The 17,080-nt window shown below is 44.5% G+C and overlaps 2 protein-coding genes across 5 annotated transcripts in view; one reads left to right on the plus strand and one right to left on the minus strand.

Annotated features, from left to right (window-relative positions):
• LOC126565319 (GILT-like protein 1) overlaps positions 1–17,080 on the plus strand; it is a 390,535-nt gene that overhangs the window by 89,602 nt on the left and 283,853 nt on the right. The gene's annotated exons all lie outside the window — the stretch shown is intronic.
• On the minus strand, positions 531–15,444 carry LOC126563930 (sodium bicarbonate cotransporter 3). Of its 3 annotated transcripts, none has more exons than XM_050220790.1 (11): positions 15,387–15,444; positions 12,773–12,867; positions 11,878–12,021; positions 10,012–10,500; positions 9,512–9,700; positions 5,274–5,514; positions 4,230–5,193; positions 3,656–4,161; positions 3,274–3,586; positions 2,928–3,173; positions 531–587 (listed from the first exon to the last, which is right to left on the minus strand). In XM_050220790.1, exons 1-11 carry the CDS (start codon positions 15,431–15,433, stop codon positions 531–533), a joined length of 3,291 nt encoding a protein of 1,096 aa, XP_050076747.1. In that variant the 5' UTR covers positions 15,434–15,444. The 3 variants fall into 3 exon arrangements, with proteins under 3 accessions (XP_050076747.1, XP_050076744.1, XP_050076746.1); XM_050220787.1 differs by lacking the exon at positions 531–587 and adding an exon at positions 6,803–6,937 and having other exon boundaries at positions 2,786–3,173; XM_050220789.1 differs by lacking the exon at positions 531–587 and having other exon boundaries at positions 2,786–3,173.

Genomic DNA, 17,080 nt, shown 5'->3' on the forward strand with positions numbered 1-17,080 from the left:
TCGGGAAGCTGGTCGGCCAACCCGTTCTTCGTGCTTACAATTGCTTCTGACGATCGGCCGCCGGCGTTTGCTTCTTCGTGAAGAGCACATTGCAGTTGTTGACCTGTTTCCAGATGGTGGTCCGATTGACCTCTTCCGATATGTTTATTTTGCCCTTCTCGTTGACCGTTCCATTCTCCAGCGGTAGCTGCAGATTATCCGCCGAATGCTGTCCAGAGTCCTAAGGGGGGAAGTAGGGTAAGGTCAACGAAACGATGTTCAGAGCAGGTGAACGGTGGTGTAAATCCTTGCCGTGCAGGATTTGTGTGCTTTTGAAATGGCAGAGTTGAGGGTTTGAGCGCGATGCCTGCGGGTTTGTTACTCAAAATGTCCGTTAAAACAAATCGCCCAACAAGAGGGATGAGCAGGGAAAAGTTTTAGTTGCGTCGCCAAAGGTTACAAAATGTAATGCATATTTTTTTTTAAATTGAGAACTGCTAAAAGTACAGCAAACTGCATGCAAATTAAAAGCGAAAATTGTCGGTCTATGTTTAGTGGTTAGTAACGATGATCTGTGTTCGCTGTGCAGTTAGTAGAGTACGGTTTTCCTGTCGAGGAGAAGAAATAAAACATTGTGAATGTAAAGCGTAAACGAAAATGAAACGGAAGGTGTAGGAAGTATTCTGGTGCTGACAGAGTGTGGTGATTAAGATAAAGGTAGTGTGTGTTAAGAATCTACCATATATTTAATCCGGCTTTATACAGGAACACATTAATTTCGACTGTAGATTCGGAGCTAGTGAACATCGTAAGCAACGTCTGGTGTTGGTGTTGATTTTAAAAGGAATATTTGTTTGTGTAAGACTTTCGGATCCACTTTGATTTTGTAGATAAATTGGAATGATTTATGAATGATTTTATATATGCACAACAGCTTATAAACAGGGTTTTCGACGATATAACAAACAAGTTCCCCGAGATATTGATTTGTTCTGGTATACTATTGATTCAATCTGTGAAATATAAAATTGCTCGGATGTTATCATTGGATTGTTCTACAGAATTTTCGAATCACAAATTTTACATCCTAGTGTCCCTAGCACAGACTACTGTCCAGATCGCCTAGGCAATATACAGCACCGGTTGCTTGGACCAAAAACGCGTGAGTCTACAAAAATATCGAACAAGGCAACGACAGCATTTGAGCGATTCAACATCTCGCAAATTTAATCAATAATATACCTCAACAGGTCAATATTTCGCTGAACTTGTTCAACATATCCTCGAAAACCCTGTAATTGCATAGTACACAAAAATATAGGTTGGATGGATGTTACTTTAATAAATAATTATCGAAATAATGCTTAACTCCAATAAACGAACAAATTTGGGTTTTGAAACGCCAATTGATGTTCAAGCTCTCGTTAATTGTAGTTCACTATTATTATCAAGCACTTATGGTAGTAGAACTTGTACTACATGAGCTGTTAATGTGTAGAAATGCTTTTCTTTTTTTTCTAGTACATCCTATTACTTGAGTCATTTAATGTGAAAAGTATTTTAGTAGGTTGAAGCTTTATAAAGCATTAATTATAAAAACGCACAATCGTTAGTTAAGACATGAGCACCATCTGTTGGAAAAAGTTACACGAAGCAACGTAATTTTACAACTCAATCTGATAATTAACCTAGTGTAAGAATTGGGATACACTAGTAATCTCGCTTCCTAAAATCATCTTTTTAATCCATATTAACGTGGCCCACTCGTCGCCCCTAAATGACTGCAATTTTGCGTCCGTTTAATGGCAATTTAAAAAATACATTGCATATGCTCCGGGGGCATTCACCATAACGGCAAGTAATAAAAAAGGCTAGTGATTAGTGCACAGTATATGAAATTCGTGTGTACTATACATAGTTGAACTGTAAGTTTTACTGTGTGATAAAAATGTAAACAAAAATTATTGAAAAATGTAAAATGATAGTAATGAATGTAGCGTTTAATGTTTTGTGGGTGGGTGTTTTTTTATTATTATTTCTTTTGTCCATTATACCTAGTTACGCATTACAACAGAAACGAAAGCAAAATTAAAAACTACAAACGTTGCTAGTGTTTGAGAAATGTTTTCAATAAGCCTACAATATTGCAAACTATCTAAAACAAAACTTCAAAACGAACAAAAAAAAAAAAAAAACACAACATCGAATTAAATCAAACTATTAGTGCTAATAGCTAACGAATATCCTCACTGTGCTGTGTGTTGTGTACTGTTTTTCCTTTTTGTTTATTCGTTGTAATTGTTGTGCAGAGTAAAAGTTAAAAGTGTTATAAAGTACGCCATCTACTGGACGTATGTAGGTATAAATATGAAGATAGTAAATAATGCTAGCAAATAGTGATGTGCTTAAGCTGAAGCACTCAAAAGCAAGACAGTTTGGTACATCGTCACACCAGTAACACAAGACACTAAGACAATCGACAATCGTAACCTTAGTGGGTGCAGTGATCGAATCGAATCGAACGATAAACGGTGCAAAGGGCTATAAATACTAAATACAAAACAGCAATAACATTAGCTAATGGAATGTTGCCTTTCTAGAGTGCGCTTCCTCTAAGGTGGAAACGCCCACAAACGTACAAACTGCACTAAAGAGGAGTAACAATACTAGCTGTCGTGTAAGGAAACGTTTTACATACAAAAAGAGGCGTTTTGGTGGACAGTTTGCTAGTAAACGGGGATCATACGCAAGGAGGGACTGAATGCGGAACTTTACACGGAGCATCGAAGCAAATTGAAGTAAGCAGGGATTAGCCATTAGCTGTTGGGGTTAGTGCTGTTGGATTTGTTTGTCTGTTCGGTCACTTTGGTAACGCTAATCGTGGTTACGGGTTGCTGTATCAGCTTTTGACCGATGCAGCACCCGATCAGCCGTTTGTAAAATCCCACCTCGCCGTCCTCGAGCTGGTGCAGATCGTCCGCCCGGGCACGCTTCGTCATCTCCGGCATAATGTCGTCCAGGATTTTTAGCTCGCGCTTGGTAAAGATGTAGTCCAACGATTTCCGCACACCGATCATCACTACCAGCATCAGCGGGAAGAGAATCGAGGTGATGGAGAACGATTTAATTAACCACAGCACAACAAAGCAGGCCAGCTGTATCATGGTGAACAGATGCACACGTCTTATTGGGACCTGAAGAGACGCGACATCGGAAGAAGGAAATCAAATATATTAGTATAAACAGTTCGTGGCGTCCGTGAGATGCAACGGTTAGTAGTGGACGATAGTGAACCTGTCGCAAGAACATGTAGTCCGGCTGGTATTTCGCAGGCATCAGCATGATCAGCAAACGATCGAAAAACTGCAGTCCCTTGAGGGCCGAAACACCCATATAGAGAAAGACGCCGTACAGCACCGGCATCGGAATGTGGGATAGTAGCGGTGTTAGCAGCACCGAACATCCGATCATCAGAAAGATCAGTATGTGGGTAACACGCTGCTCGCGTACACCGATAAACTGTGGCTTTTCGCCCGGAGCAGCTGTCTCGGACTCTTTCTTCAGGGAATTGACATGATTAATACTGAGCACGGTGGCAGCAACAAACCTGCGAAGAAAGATGACCGAGTTTTACTAACCGTCCGAGAAAGATACACTAGACGCTAGCTTCACTAACCAAGGTAGACCCATGATCGTGCATATCTGTATCAGACAGGATAGTACGAACAGATCCAGATGGTAGCCACAACCTTTGGTGAGTTTGTGTTCCTTCCTATTGATTATCACAGCCGTAATTTGTTGATCCATGAATATCAGAATGGTACCGAGCAGGGCAGGCAGAATGGCGAGTGCCGACGACCAGGCCGGGTTGCTCTCGTGGAATGGCATAATGATCCAGCCCCGGTCCGGGATCGTGCGCTTAAACTCGCTCGGCACGTCCAGCTTCGGTGTCGCGACTTGGGTAAAGAAATCGAGCAGCGTCATCGAGAAGATGGCAATCGTGACGGAAAAATCGCTAATGAACTGTCGCACGACCGCTGGGAAGAAGAGTGCATTTTTAAAGTCCTTCAGTATTACCGATATGATGTACGTGCCGAGAAACAGTACGATCGACATCAGGAAGACGTCCGACACAGCCTCGGGTTTGCCGCAGTCCACACCGGTGAGCGTTCCGTTTAGACTCTGGAAGGAAAAGAACGCAGGTAGAGTCTCATTTTCTGGATTCATATCATAAGATTCGCTCTGTTTACCTTGCACGTGCGTAGATCGTACTGTGACCACGTATGCACCGTGTCCGAAGTAAGCTCCTGCCCAACCGGTGGTAAGCACGAGCAGTCAAACTTTCCACCCGCCGTATTCAACGGATACTCCTGTCCAATGTGGAACACGTTCTCGATCGCCTTGTAGATGAAGATTACGGCGATAAGGCAGGCAAAGTTTTCCTCCGTAAACCGGGTAATGTAGCACACGAGCGCACTTGCATCGACCGCAACGAGCACGACCAGAATGATCGAGATCCAGGTACCGATCCAGAAGCGGAACGTCAGATAGTCCCATCCTACCTTCAGGCAGAACTCGTACACGATCGTTTCGAACACCAGCACCGGACCGGTCGAACCGAGTATGGTGAGTGGTTGACCCGAGAAGAATCCATACCCGATACCGCACACAAAGCCCGATACGAGCGATTCCATTGCAGCGATATTGTTACCGGTGGCCGTTCCCAGCAATCCACCGAACGTAATGATCGGCGATAGACACGCAAAGTAGAGGAAAATCCATGACGCTACGCACTGCATCGATAGGCCGTCCTTAAAGTCGGACAGATAGAACGGTGCCTTGCGCTTCAGATCGTTGACCAGCCCTCCGAACAGCCGACCCGTGCGGGACAGGCCGGACTCTTCGCGCTGCCGCTGCTCCTCCAGCTCTTCGTCGATTTCTTCCTTCGGATTCTTCTCCGGCGGACGCTTGCGCACTTCCTGCGAAGGTATCGCTGCCGGTGGTTCTATCCGAATGGATGGATCCCATTCACCCGGTGGCAGCACCGTAACCGCGTCCAAAAACTCATCAATACCCGCCAGCAGATGTTCGCGCTTTTTCGCACGATAGGCAACTTCGTGGAATATCTCGTCCGACATGAGGGTCGCCATTGCGCGGCCAATCTCGTGGAAGCTTCCATGGCTGCCCGGTGGTCCAAGGAGGATAAAGATGAACCTGTTGGAAATGGTACGCAAATTGAAGCACTTTTTACAGCAAGAGAACACGCGATCGCGTTGGTTGACCGTGTACTTTACCTAGTTGGTACCGGAACCTCCGTCAGATCACCCATTACCGAGGCGGTATTGAGCCGCAGAAAGGCCGACAGTGTCTTGTCGAGAAAGTCCACCTCGCCGACGAGAATATTGCTCGCTTCGGCACCGGGTGGAATTTTGCGCATGAAGTGTGTGTTCGTTTTATGTTCACCGTTCTGCAGTTCGCCCGAGCTGGTATTGCGCGGCATCGATACACTGCTCGGACTTTGCGACATATTTTCTCCTGCCATGGTGGGAAGGGTTTGAAAATATCTAGTTAGTGGTTTTTGGTTTAAATATTTAAACACGACAAGTGCGTCCACTACGTGTTCTGTAGTAACAACAGGTTGTCCTTAGCCCTGTTTCTTGCATAAGCATTTAGACGTTCTGTTCTGTTTGTAGTATTAGAGAGGATGTATTACGGTTACAAACTACATAAGGAAAAGTGGAAAGATAACACATAATACACAAAATACTCTACAGTTGGAAGTTTGAAGGTAGAAGGATATCATTAAAACATGCAGCAAATATTGGATTAGAGATTAAGTTTATGCCTTATGCGGTTTAGATCAGTTTTAAGAAGTATTTTTCTGATACTTCTACTACCTTTAGGATTACTTCTGTAGCTGTTACCACACTTGGAAAGCACATGGAATTTCAGCCCAAGCACAAGCACATATCGAAGTCAGCGCACGTACTGCACGACGAGACTTCATTGCGAAAAATATCGGTTCGGTGAAAAATTAAGACTGCATTAGTAATGAAGCCTCTCTACTAGCCCTAACGTAGCATTCCGTAATTATAGACTAAATTGTTTTGCACCGCTGAGAATCTGTACCATCTGACGGTGTAGAGAGACTATCGTATTATTGACCGATTTGAGGTTCCGCCGAGCGTTTCTTCCAAAGAATGGGCAAATTTAGGTCAGAACGATTTAGTACTAGGTATTGGAGGATGTTGCAGTTTACAGGCATTCTCTATTGATCTGAGTTACTACTATTGTCCAGGATGCACCACTAAAACACCTCGGTGTAGAAATGGACTATTTCGGAACGCGAACAAGGATATTGGACAAAATTGAAATATTTCTTTCTTAATTTGTACTAAATAAAAGCGTGAATTCTATAAAGTGGATGATAAATTACTATTCTCCATACAAGAGTGTGTGTTCGACGCGGGATATGAAAAATAGAAATAAAAACTGTTCTTAAAAAAACACCAAATGTGCCGGCCTAACTATTCGAGCGGAAAGGAACTAATTTGAATGGATGGTCGTTGGCAGCACATTGGTGTGTTGGCATGGAAGCCTAACGAACCGCTACGATCTAACACTAAATGCAAACGGTGTTGAAATGTGTGGCTAGATGTGTGCATGTGACCAGATTGCTTTTTCTCGATACGAAACGTGCATGTTCCTCGGTGTTCCTACGGGCTCGGTACTACTGTACTAAGGGTTTGGTACAAAATGGGACAAAAAAGGCGGGGAGAAGGTGTTGTGTGCTAAAGGTGAGCGAAAGTGGGAGTTCATTTACCGGCGGCTTTTCCGGGTACGGTTAAGTGTTTGCCGCTGCCACTGTTGCCATTGGTCGATTTGCTGGATGCATTCAGGTTACTGCCATTGCTAGTAGCACTATTCGGTGGACTGTTAGTATTCGTTTGGTCTTCAACTGGAAAAAGGGACGGGAGGGATATGGGTATGGTTTTTGTTTCGCTTGTTTAGTTACATTCGCATACGGTGCTTGCTTTGGGTATGTGGGGCAAGCTGTTAAGTTTTGATCCGGATGAGCTTACACATTGTAAAATGACACTAGATGAGTTCGGTGCTAGTAGAGACTAAGATTAGACATCCAACTGATGTGATGAAAATTCGTTATTTGCTATCATTATTATACCAGCCAGTACCCTGTACTGATAGGATTTCTTGATGATGATGATGATGACGTTAAAAATGAAGGATTCATCTCAAATTGCCAATTTTCCTCTTTTTGATAACAAAAGCTTTTCTTCAGTAAGCAAACATGATTGATTTTAAGCTTTGCTATACTTCCCACGGACGTAGTTATTTGATGGCATGCTTTTTGACTTGTGATTGTTATTTATTTAGGCAAACATCCTAAGTACCAATAGCGTAGTTTGTGTGGGACGAATGAGCGAGCTTAGCGTTGAACGTAGGAGAAATAATTTTTCGTTTTGCTTTCCCTTCGGTTGCTACCGTTCGACGTGATACAGTGTCCAAACCGTGAATGATAGCAAAGAGGAGATTGTATGAAGGGTGATTTAAAGCGATCTAACATCAAGATATGGATACAAACACACAGAGAAAGAGAAAGGTAAGAAAGTATGAAGTACATTGGTTTTACGAGACTTATGATGAGAAGACTTATGGAAACTTTAAGCTCTTTATGGCCACGTGAACGATAGAAAGAAGTAATATGAATGTGAAGGTGGAATTGTACGAATGGTAGGTAGTTGTTGGATGTGCACAGCGAGACTACACACATACACAACAAATGCTCAAACGGTCTAAAGTAAGGCAATAGTAGACGATCGATAGTTTGAAGCAGTGTCAGAACAGCTGTAACGTTAATGGTGTTTGCCACCGTTTTACACTTAATAAACTATCCGTGAAAATACACACAGAGAGAGAGAGTGAGAGAGCAGAAGGGAGAATGTGTAACAATCAAGATGGAGCTAAGTATTGGTGACCCTCAAGAAGGATGAGTTGAGAATGTGAGACACCGATGTAGAAGATAATTGGAGAGAATATTTTGAGAGTGAAGTGACAAAAAGAAAGGTGGTAAAACAAACACATACAAGTGAATAGAAAATGCTTTCAAGAACAACGGTATACATGGCAGAAAAAAGGGAGAGAAAACAAGGAACAAGAAATGGAAAAAAATAGGAGAATAACACACAGGAATAGAAAGCTATTTTTGAAAAACCTCTTCCAGCGACCGCACTCGTTGAAGCGGTGGAACTTGAAGCACCGGCATGGAACCAGGTAGTTACTCCAACGGTGGATCCTGCTGGACCACTTCCACCTGCACCACCACTACCACCACAGTGGGAAGCCGTTGGCGAAATGTCGTCTACAGCGTGGAACCGGTAGAATCGGAAAGCGAAGGGCGAAAAGGGGATGGCTGTACTTTATTTACTATGACCTCCCACGGGACGGAGAAGCGTTTGCAATATTAACGGAAATAAGACACGAGTCTTGTGTTCGCGCGCAAAAAAAAAAAAGAAGATAATAAAGCAAGAGTACGAGGAAAACGGAACCACGGAAGAAAATATCATCCATAACCGACGACTCCGAGCCCACCAGTAGACGCGTGGCACAGTATCAGGTGTCAGGTGAGACGTTCCATTTTACCCACTAATCATCATCACTAACCAACAACGGACCGGCTGATGCAAAAGGGTGTACGAAGCGTGAGTCTCGAGCATCTTTCGTGGCGCTCATTAGTATGGTGTCAAATTCATCACGCAACATTTAAAAAAATAGACCACACCGAAACTCTTTATAAAAAAAAACACACACACACACAAACACAAAAATATACACTTTTGCGATCATTGAAGGTTCGTGAACCATCATCACTAGCTTAAACTCGTGTCGGTGAACTGTGCACACGTGTAACCCTTACCGATGGAGACGCACGGTGTTTTGTAGAAAGGTGGCGTAACCTTATTAATTAATTGGGTGAAGTAGCTCTTTTACGTCATGTTTCTCAAATGGTCAGATTGGCAAACGAGGGCATTGACTAATTATTATACATTTCATAAGCAAATAAATAACACATTTTGCACTGTTAGTGTAAACACGGGGCAGGTAAACAGTTTTTCGGTACCACGTGTAAAAGCACATTGTGAGCTGCTTCTCAATCACGTGTACAATAATACCGTAGCGTGTGTACATTGTAGCGAGTTGTAAGGTAAGGTTACGGATTCGAGCATTTACAGGCACAATTAATGTCGGACTATATCACTATATTACAAGCACAATTGTACAACGTTTAGCAGTTGGTTAGATTCTTTCGACAAACCACCGGAACCGGGACTGGAGCTCTTGGAGAGATGCATCTAGCCACCACCAATACCACCACTACCATCACCAGGATAAACGAGGGAGCAAGGGGAAACAACAGAACGATGCTTTGTCTTACGCCATACAAACACACACGGACGGACGGTCGAATAAATTGTGATTTTTGGTGTACGAAGTTGGTTGTGTTTTTCGGTACCTGTTGGCAGTGCTAGATAGTGACCCCGCTGGTCTTTACTGCCGTACAGCAGCGCGGTTTGGGGCGATGCCAGTGCCAGGGCGGAGGATTCGGCCTCTTCGTGCATGCCCGAGGGTGCCGACGAAACGACGTGCATTGGGATTGAGTTGACCGAGGTGATGCTTTTGCTGATGGATGAGCGTGGCATATCTAGAAAAAGGGTGGTTCGATCGAGAGTGGGTTTTGAACGTGTGAACGTTGAATGCTGTGAATATGGATCCCCGGTGCTAGTGATCCATCCCGGTGCACTACGCATTCCGTGGAGAAAGGGGGTGCGTTATCTTACGCTATCAGGTATGACTTTGTGTTCCCGCGAATTATTAGCCCGAGCAAAGTTGCCCCAACAGGGAAGCAGACAAACACACACACACACGCGCGCGCAGGAAAATATACCCAGCGAAGGGAATATCCATCTCCGCACTATCCCCGATCCTATCAACCCCGCAAACAAGCATACTTACTCTTCGAAGACGAATGATTCTTGCCAATGTCGGCTAGGGAGCGTATCAGTGGCAGACGACTTTTCTTGTTGCCGAACTCGTGCTGATGCTTGTGACGTTTCAGCAGTGCATCGATCACCTTATCCCGGGCCTCCACCGGCAGCGTGCCCGAGTTGACCATGTTCTCGCACACCAGTTCTGCGATCTGCTCCAGACTAACCGCTTCCATGTCCAGCATTACGGTCCCATTTAGCAGCAGGCTGCGCAGCTCGAACAGCGAGTGGAGCGAGAGTGTGGCAACGTGCGGCTTGGACCACCGGTTACCACCCTCCTCGACGTCCTCCTCGAACTTTATCCAGCGTGCCGTTTCCTTCCAGGCCATCTCGTCACCCTCCTTGACCAGCTCCTCCATCTCGGAGAACAGAGGATGTGATTCATGCTGACCACCATCGCCTTCACCGCCGACCTCACCGCCAAGGATGAACTGTACTCTTTGTGCAGGTGGCGTAACTGTTCGTGTCGGGTGCGATATGGGTTGGGAGAAGATCAAATAAGAAATCAATTAAACTGTGGCAATTAAGTGTGGCACTGGAAGGGATGGCGTGATAGCAAAGCATGCGGCTATCTAGCTGTCCCCGAAACAAAAGAAAACCGGAAGAAAACCGAAACATTGTAACACAAGCAAGAGCGAGAGAAAAAGAACATAAAATTCGGAAGCAAGTCTAGACATGATTTGTATCATATTGCGCGTTATCTCACAAGCATTTGATGGAAGTGAGTCAAGCGATAGCGCATGATGAATCGAAAGCCGCCTGTGTTGGCCTTTCGACGTTGGTAGACTTGCGTGCCGGTGTAATAAGTGTCAAGAAGGCTAAATAAATTATGCTCTGCTGGGGGGCCTCTCAATTGGTGGGTAGGGGGGACGCTTGGTACCTTCGTGGGGGTTGTTGGGAACGGTCAGGGCTCGGGCTTAGGCCAAATGATCGACGGCGTAATCTTTTCAATTACTTTGTGTTTTGATATGATTGAGTGTATAGCTTGCCAAGTTATGAGAGTAGACAAGCTTCTCGGCTAGTTGTACAGGTATATTGGACATGAATGTTAGCTGTGCGTGGACAAGATATGACGGGAATGTGGGTTTTATCGAAATGGTTGAAGGAAGTCTATAACAATCGGGAACTACATGGTACTGATTTTGGTTGTGCAATAAGTTATAAAAAGTTATTTTGAAGTTGAAGGAAATATTCAAGTTAAGGAATAACTTGAATATTTTATAGATCTTTCGTGTAGAAAATGTGAAAAGGCTTGTTTAATCAAATTTTCTTTCACTGTAAAGCTACTAGGGTTGGAAAACTAATCTTTCTTAGAAGCATGTATGGCAAATTGCCTACGGACAGGGGCAAAAAGAGGCACAAAATTCAGTTTCATTTCTCGATTATTATAGCACGACATAAAATGAGGAAATTAAAGCAAAAAACAATTTTTTAAACCACTCTACTGGATAAGCATGCAAAATAGGCATTAAAAATAGGAAAACGAAACCGTCTACGAAACATATCTTACAAGATTCGCCATCATCAACAATGCTGATTCTTCGTTGAGTGACGATGTGAGGTTTCGAAGTGACTAAATCAGTAAGTCAGTGATGGATAGTCGACGCAAAATTTAGAAAGTTTTGCGAAAGGAAAGAGCATAGGATACAAGTTAAAGTTTGCTAATGCTTTGCGGCAGATAAGGCTATATTTTGAACCATATCTGGGAAGATTACACAAAAACAACAACAAAAATGGTTTAATTTTAGCACACTACACTTATGTCCAATTACGTTTAATGGGAACCAATTTGAAATGACTTCGCAAAGAAGGAATGTTCAAGACGATATCTTACCAGGCCGTTCCGATTCCGATCCTGCGCTGCCTTTGTCGCCATTGTCCCGGCTCGCCTGGTGGTGCTTGTGCCGACGGCGCTGCGAATGCCGGCGGGATGAGCCCGGAATGTGGACGCCAACGAATACGGTGTGCGCTCGGTGACCTGTAAAAAAGAAAGGAAGCAATCAACGAAGCGTTAATTTTAAGCCCTCCAATCCTGCAGGATCCTGGTGTACCGACGCACACACAGCTGAGGATGTCGATCAATTAACAAAGCTTCAGGCATTATTTGCATAAGTGGTTGAAGTGCAGCAGCTAGAACGGCATGGTACAGCAACCTAGCCTTAAATGTAAACCAGATTGCATTAGACGAGTGTCTGTGGTTGCAACCCAGTATCCCGCGCGTGCAGTAGGGACAGCAACGACTTGTTGACACTACTCATTCCACTGCTCGTTATCACAACGTTGTCACAACGCATCGCAGCTTTCGATGAATTTAATATTACAACAATTGCGATACGATAGGAGCGAGAAATGCAACAGCTGTTGCAGGGTCAGTAGTAGTGTGGTGCTCGATTTGCCTCCCATATGCATGGAGAGAGGGGGCCAGAGAAAACACTCACACGCTTTAATGTGCAAACAAAATGCCCTGAACGTATCGATCAAACAACCCAGTTCGAGCGTTATGATTGCAGTGAAAAACAATAAATTAATGCATGTTTTTCATTACTCTTTCACTTGATGGAATTTCCCGGTAGAGTAATCCATCTACCAGCACAATACCTCGGGTGTTTTTTCCTTCCTGCAAATCGATTACTACAGCTCACGTTTGATTACTTTTTAATTCGAAGAATTTTGTCGAAACGATGGCACATATGTTACACACGTTCACACACACACACACAGACACCCACCTTCAAAGTCCTGATCGGCTGTAAAGGTCCGATTTTTCAGCCTCGGATCGATGGGAGCTTCCTCGTCCACCACACCGTGATCCATCATCCAGGGTCTGCAAAAGAAAGGCAAAACAAACGGGAAACAATATAAACATTGGAGCACATGGAGCGTTTGCGGTAACAAATGTAGAGCGTAAAGGCAAAAATAATAAGCCGCTTTGAAGGTGAGCGAATCAGTTGATAAACACAGTATTAATCAGCGGAAACATTAAAAAAGTATTAGATCAATTACCCCGCTCTTTACTAGCTAGGAGGAATACACCGGGAGACAAACACATTAATGGAAATTGTGGAGGTAAAAGAAAAAGAACAAAGTCACGGTTTGTTTGATACTAATTTTGCATCGTTAGCCGGCTCATTTGAACTATTATCATACACGAACACTATGTCAAACTTGCTTACTTTAGTGACCGATTAGTAGTACAGTAGATCGAAGACCCGTCCAACACCGTGCGGTAGAAGGCGTGCACTGTGTGTTGATCGTTTTTAAAACTATCACACAGGGTCTCGATTATGTATTTTGGTCAAAAATGTGGTGGGGTTCGCGGTCACCAGTGTACGGTTGGCGTGGACAATCTGATAAGAACTGTCACTTCCGCTCATTGTGTTACCGAGCCGAGGTTCGGTGTGGCATCTCTTGCCCGGGTGTGTTAACATGCTCTGGAGCACTTAATAAAAGTTTAAACCCGACATGAATGTCACACAGCGTTATATGTGAAGCAAAGCTGTCCCTAAACACACAGACTCCACCGGTAGGATGACATGGAAGGCATGGACGGAGAAATTCCATTAACTGAATAATTATATACTCGAAGTGTCCAAGCAGAAAGGCTGCCAAGAGTAGTATGTGTGTTTTTGCTGCGTATCATATATCCTGCTATTAACACATTTATGCGTCGTGAGGTTGGCCATCAGTCCACTTTTCTAATTGTAGTCATTAGTTGGCTGTAGCCGCAGCTAACAGAGGTGAAAGTGTTATAACAAGGGTGGTGGAAAAACTAGCTTTTAATAACAAGCTTTAACCAATAACATGAACCATCGCACACGATAGGCATCTTAATGGACAGAAGAGCTTCCCGGAAGCGGCGTAACACGTGTCCCCATGGTGGGATGCAGCTATCTCTGTAGATATGCAAAGCAGCCTTATATGCACCTTACTATTCTTGTGACACAACCGGGGCGATAAGATCTGTACTGTGGGAAAAATACAACAAAACCTGCCAAACGAAAAGAGACTTGCTGGTACAATCATTTTCCATGACCTTAGCTGCTAGATGCTGAACTCGGTGGAGATGTTATGTGGCGTATGGGAAAATGCTAATTCACCGATCGGAAGGCTATAGTGTATACTACTCGTTATTGATTTGCATCGTCGCGATAAATCAATGCAAAGCGAAGTTGAAGTGCTGTGCAATGATTGATGTGACAACTTGTAGTCCCATATTAAACCGGAATTATTTGTCACATATTAATTATAAAAAACCTTCTCTTCTAGCTTATGAATAAGGGTGAGAAATTAAAATTGGATTACAGTCCAGTCCATTGCATACTGGCTGCATTATTGCGATGCAACGTTGGCAGTGATTTATACGACTGTTTGTCTAAAATCCGAATGCTTAGCACTCTTGCTTCAAATGTAATGCTTCTTATCACTCTCCGATAAATTTCACAAGATAGTAATTACATCACAAAGATGGGCAATAATTTCCAACAAATCCGCAAGAGATGGTGAATTACAACCTGGCCCAGACGGCAACACGCTCAAACCCTGTTTGCCGTTGCTCAAGTGCAGTAGTTCCGGATGTCTAGATCACTGACATTAAGCTACCGGAGTCCGGCCATTCCATTGCGGTGGTCAACGTGTATCAGATAAAGGTGCAACCTGTGTCAGAACTTGTCACTCATCAACTACCCGGGACGGGTAAGCTTTTGCTGCCAAGAGGATGCAATAAAGTTGTTTTCGAGCAAATGTTTATCCAGAGCAATTGAGACGCGGACAGCGGGGTGGGGCGAGCAGCGTTTACACTGGGGCAACGATAATGTTCCCTGGAGTTGTAAATCGGGCAAATAAACAGGGCAGCGCACCTGGTGCTACCAAGTAGTCGCGTTCGCACCTGATCACGTTCTTCTACCAGATTTCTCAGCAATTATTTCGCGAAGGTTTACACCAGGTTTTTCAGAATGGTCTATAGGTGTAGGGGCAAACAAAAACATTTTATTGCTACTTGGTAGCGCGATAATAGCCCGGGCCAGCTTCCAATTGCACGATTTACAACTGCCAATCAATGGCGGTCAGATTGGAGCAATGATTCAATTAGAGCTCCACATGGATTCGCTGCTTGAATTCGTGCGCACGATTCGATTGCTGTTTCCGAGAGGTGGAATGCGATCGATTAGAGTTTACTGATAACGAAAGATCTACGACTGCATCACCAAGCCATTAACGGGTCCGGCCTCTTTATGTTGGGTCAATGTAATCTGCCCGTAATCTCCGGTGCGTGATTCGCATACGTTAGGCGGGAAAATGCTGTCGAGTACGATTGAACGGTGTATTCTGATGTAAAATTGCTACCTTTCTTTGAGCTCCATCGAATCCATTTTATTTCTTGGAGAAGGCATAGCTACAGGTGTCACAATTGCACACACACACACACACGATCACGAACACGCCGTAAAAGTCCTGGCGCAAACACCAGTCACTGAGGTTCGATCACCGGGATGATCTAGCACGCAGCTCACTATCGCGGGAACTGTACTCACGGCACGACTGACACCACCATGTGGACCTCGAGAACAACCTGCACTGTCTGGCCTGGTTCGTTCGTAAAGCTGAAGCTGCTTGTGGGTTAGCCGAGTGGCAGCTTATTGTCACACCATTCTTCCTACCTCGGGGAAGGATCGGAATAGCACACACGAACCAGAAACAAAGGCTGAGTGCGGGTGAAGACCACCCGTCGTGTTGGCGGTGATATTATATATCGCTTAAACACTGTTTACATCACTATTGTGACGTCTGCAATGTACCACGGTACCACCCGCAGTACATCATTCTGCACAACAACAGGCGCTTATCACTTTAAAGCCATCGGCGACAACGATGCCTTTCGTAGTAGCTTTTCCAGTTTCGGAAATCCACTGGAACACTGCTTCCGATCAAGCAAGCGAGGGAGTGAGAGCGTACCGTCCCTACCGGGGTCTGTCGTAGCACTACGGAGGCTTCCCCCCGGATAGCAGTGTTTGGGTCCAGAACGCTCACAAAGCGTGAAGTACGGTGTGTGTCATCGGCTAAGGCATTGCGTGTGGCAGTTATCAGCAGTGTGGCTGAGGAATCGCAATCGCGTCTTAAGTTGTGGAGGAGGAGGAGGAGGAGGTGGAGGATGTAATGCTAGAAGGTTGGTGGTCAAACCACGATTAGCTGGTGGTTGAGATTTGATTAGAGAGCAGATGGGTCAGAATGGAGTGGTTTAGAATTTTTCTTCCGTGCTACCGATCGCACAATCGCACGAGACGAAACGAGCGATAGTCGAAGCCCTGCCAATAGGCAAATATTACCAAAGACCTCCCGCTAGTGCTCTACAGAGCGGGATAAATCAACACAAAGCCTCACAACGATGTACTTGAGGTACCTAACGATTGTTCTCTTTGGGAACGACCATCAATTGTGCGCGCGTCACTAATGATCGATCATTACGCATATTGTACCACGTACACTGCGTGTGTGGCTTTTTGTTTATTGGATCGGATCGTCCGCGAATCAAACCCCTCGGCAAGACCTTGGATTGGTGCGATCTTCGAAAATTCCAGTTCAAACAAGATTCACCCGGTAAGGAAAGGGCTTCCCCTGCTTGGAAGGTGAATTGGTGGTCGTCATTGTGTCCACAAAACAGGTTCCATCAAAATAGTTGAAATAATTTTTACAAAACCCCAACGATTTGGCACAAACAGGGACACCGTTGGGGCGTTGGAATTTGCGTCATTGGCTTGATTGCGAAGAGATCGCAACGATCGCTTAGGCGAAGCTTGTTTGGGCAGTAAAAATGGTGGCATTCGTAAAACCAGTTCCTGCCCTGTGGCATATGTAAGCCAATGCCAATTTCTGGTGGCGCCGCCGTAGCCTCTGTGGTCGTGTATCCGTACCCGTGCTGGGTGTATGATTTCGTGCTGGAGTTCGACCGTCTCTCGCACTCAGTACGTTGTAGTACGCTACCTGATACCTCCGATGTACGTCAGGTAATATGCACGAACGTACTTCCGGTAGGCCTTGCT

Source organism: Anopheles maculipalpis, chromosome 3RL (genome assembly GCF_943734695.1).
Source record: "Anopheles maculipalpis chromosome 3RL, idAnoMacuDA_375_x, whole genome shotgun sequence".
Classification (NCBI taxonomy): Eukaryota; Metazoa; Arthropoda; class Insecta; order Diptera; family Culicidae; genus Anopheles; species Anopheles maculipalpis.

Excerpts from the sequence above, each read along its gene's own strand:
- LOC126563930 (XM_050220787.1), bottom strand. The coding sequence starts at position 15,433 with ATGCCTTCTCCAAGAAATAAAATGGATTCGATGGAGCTCAAAGAAAG. Across the intron at positions 6,938-9,511 it reads CTATCTAGCACTGCCAACAG|TTGAAGACCAAACGAATACT; the intron begins GTACCGAAAAAC and ends CCCTTTTTCCAG. Across the intron at positions 5,194-5,273 it reads GAGGTTCCGGTACCAACTAG|GTTCATCTTTATCCTCCTTG; the intron begins GTAAAGTACACG and ends CATTTCCAACAG.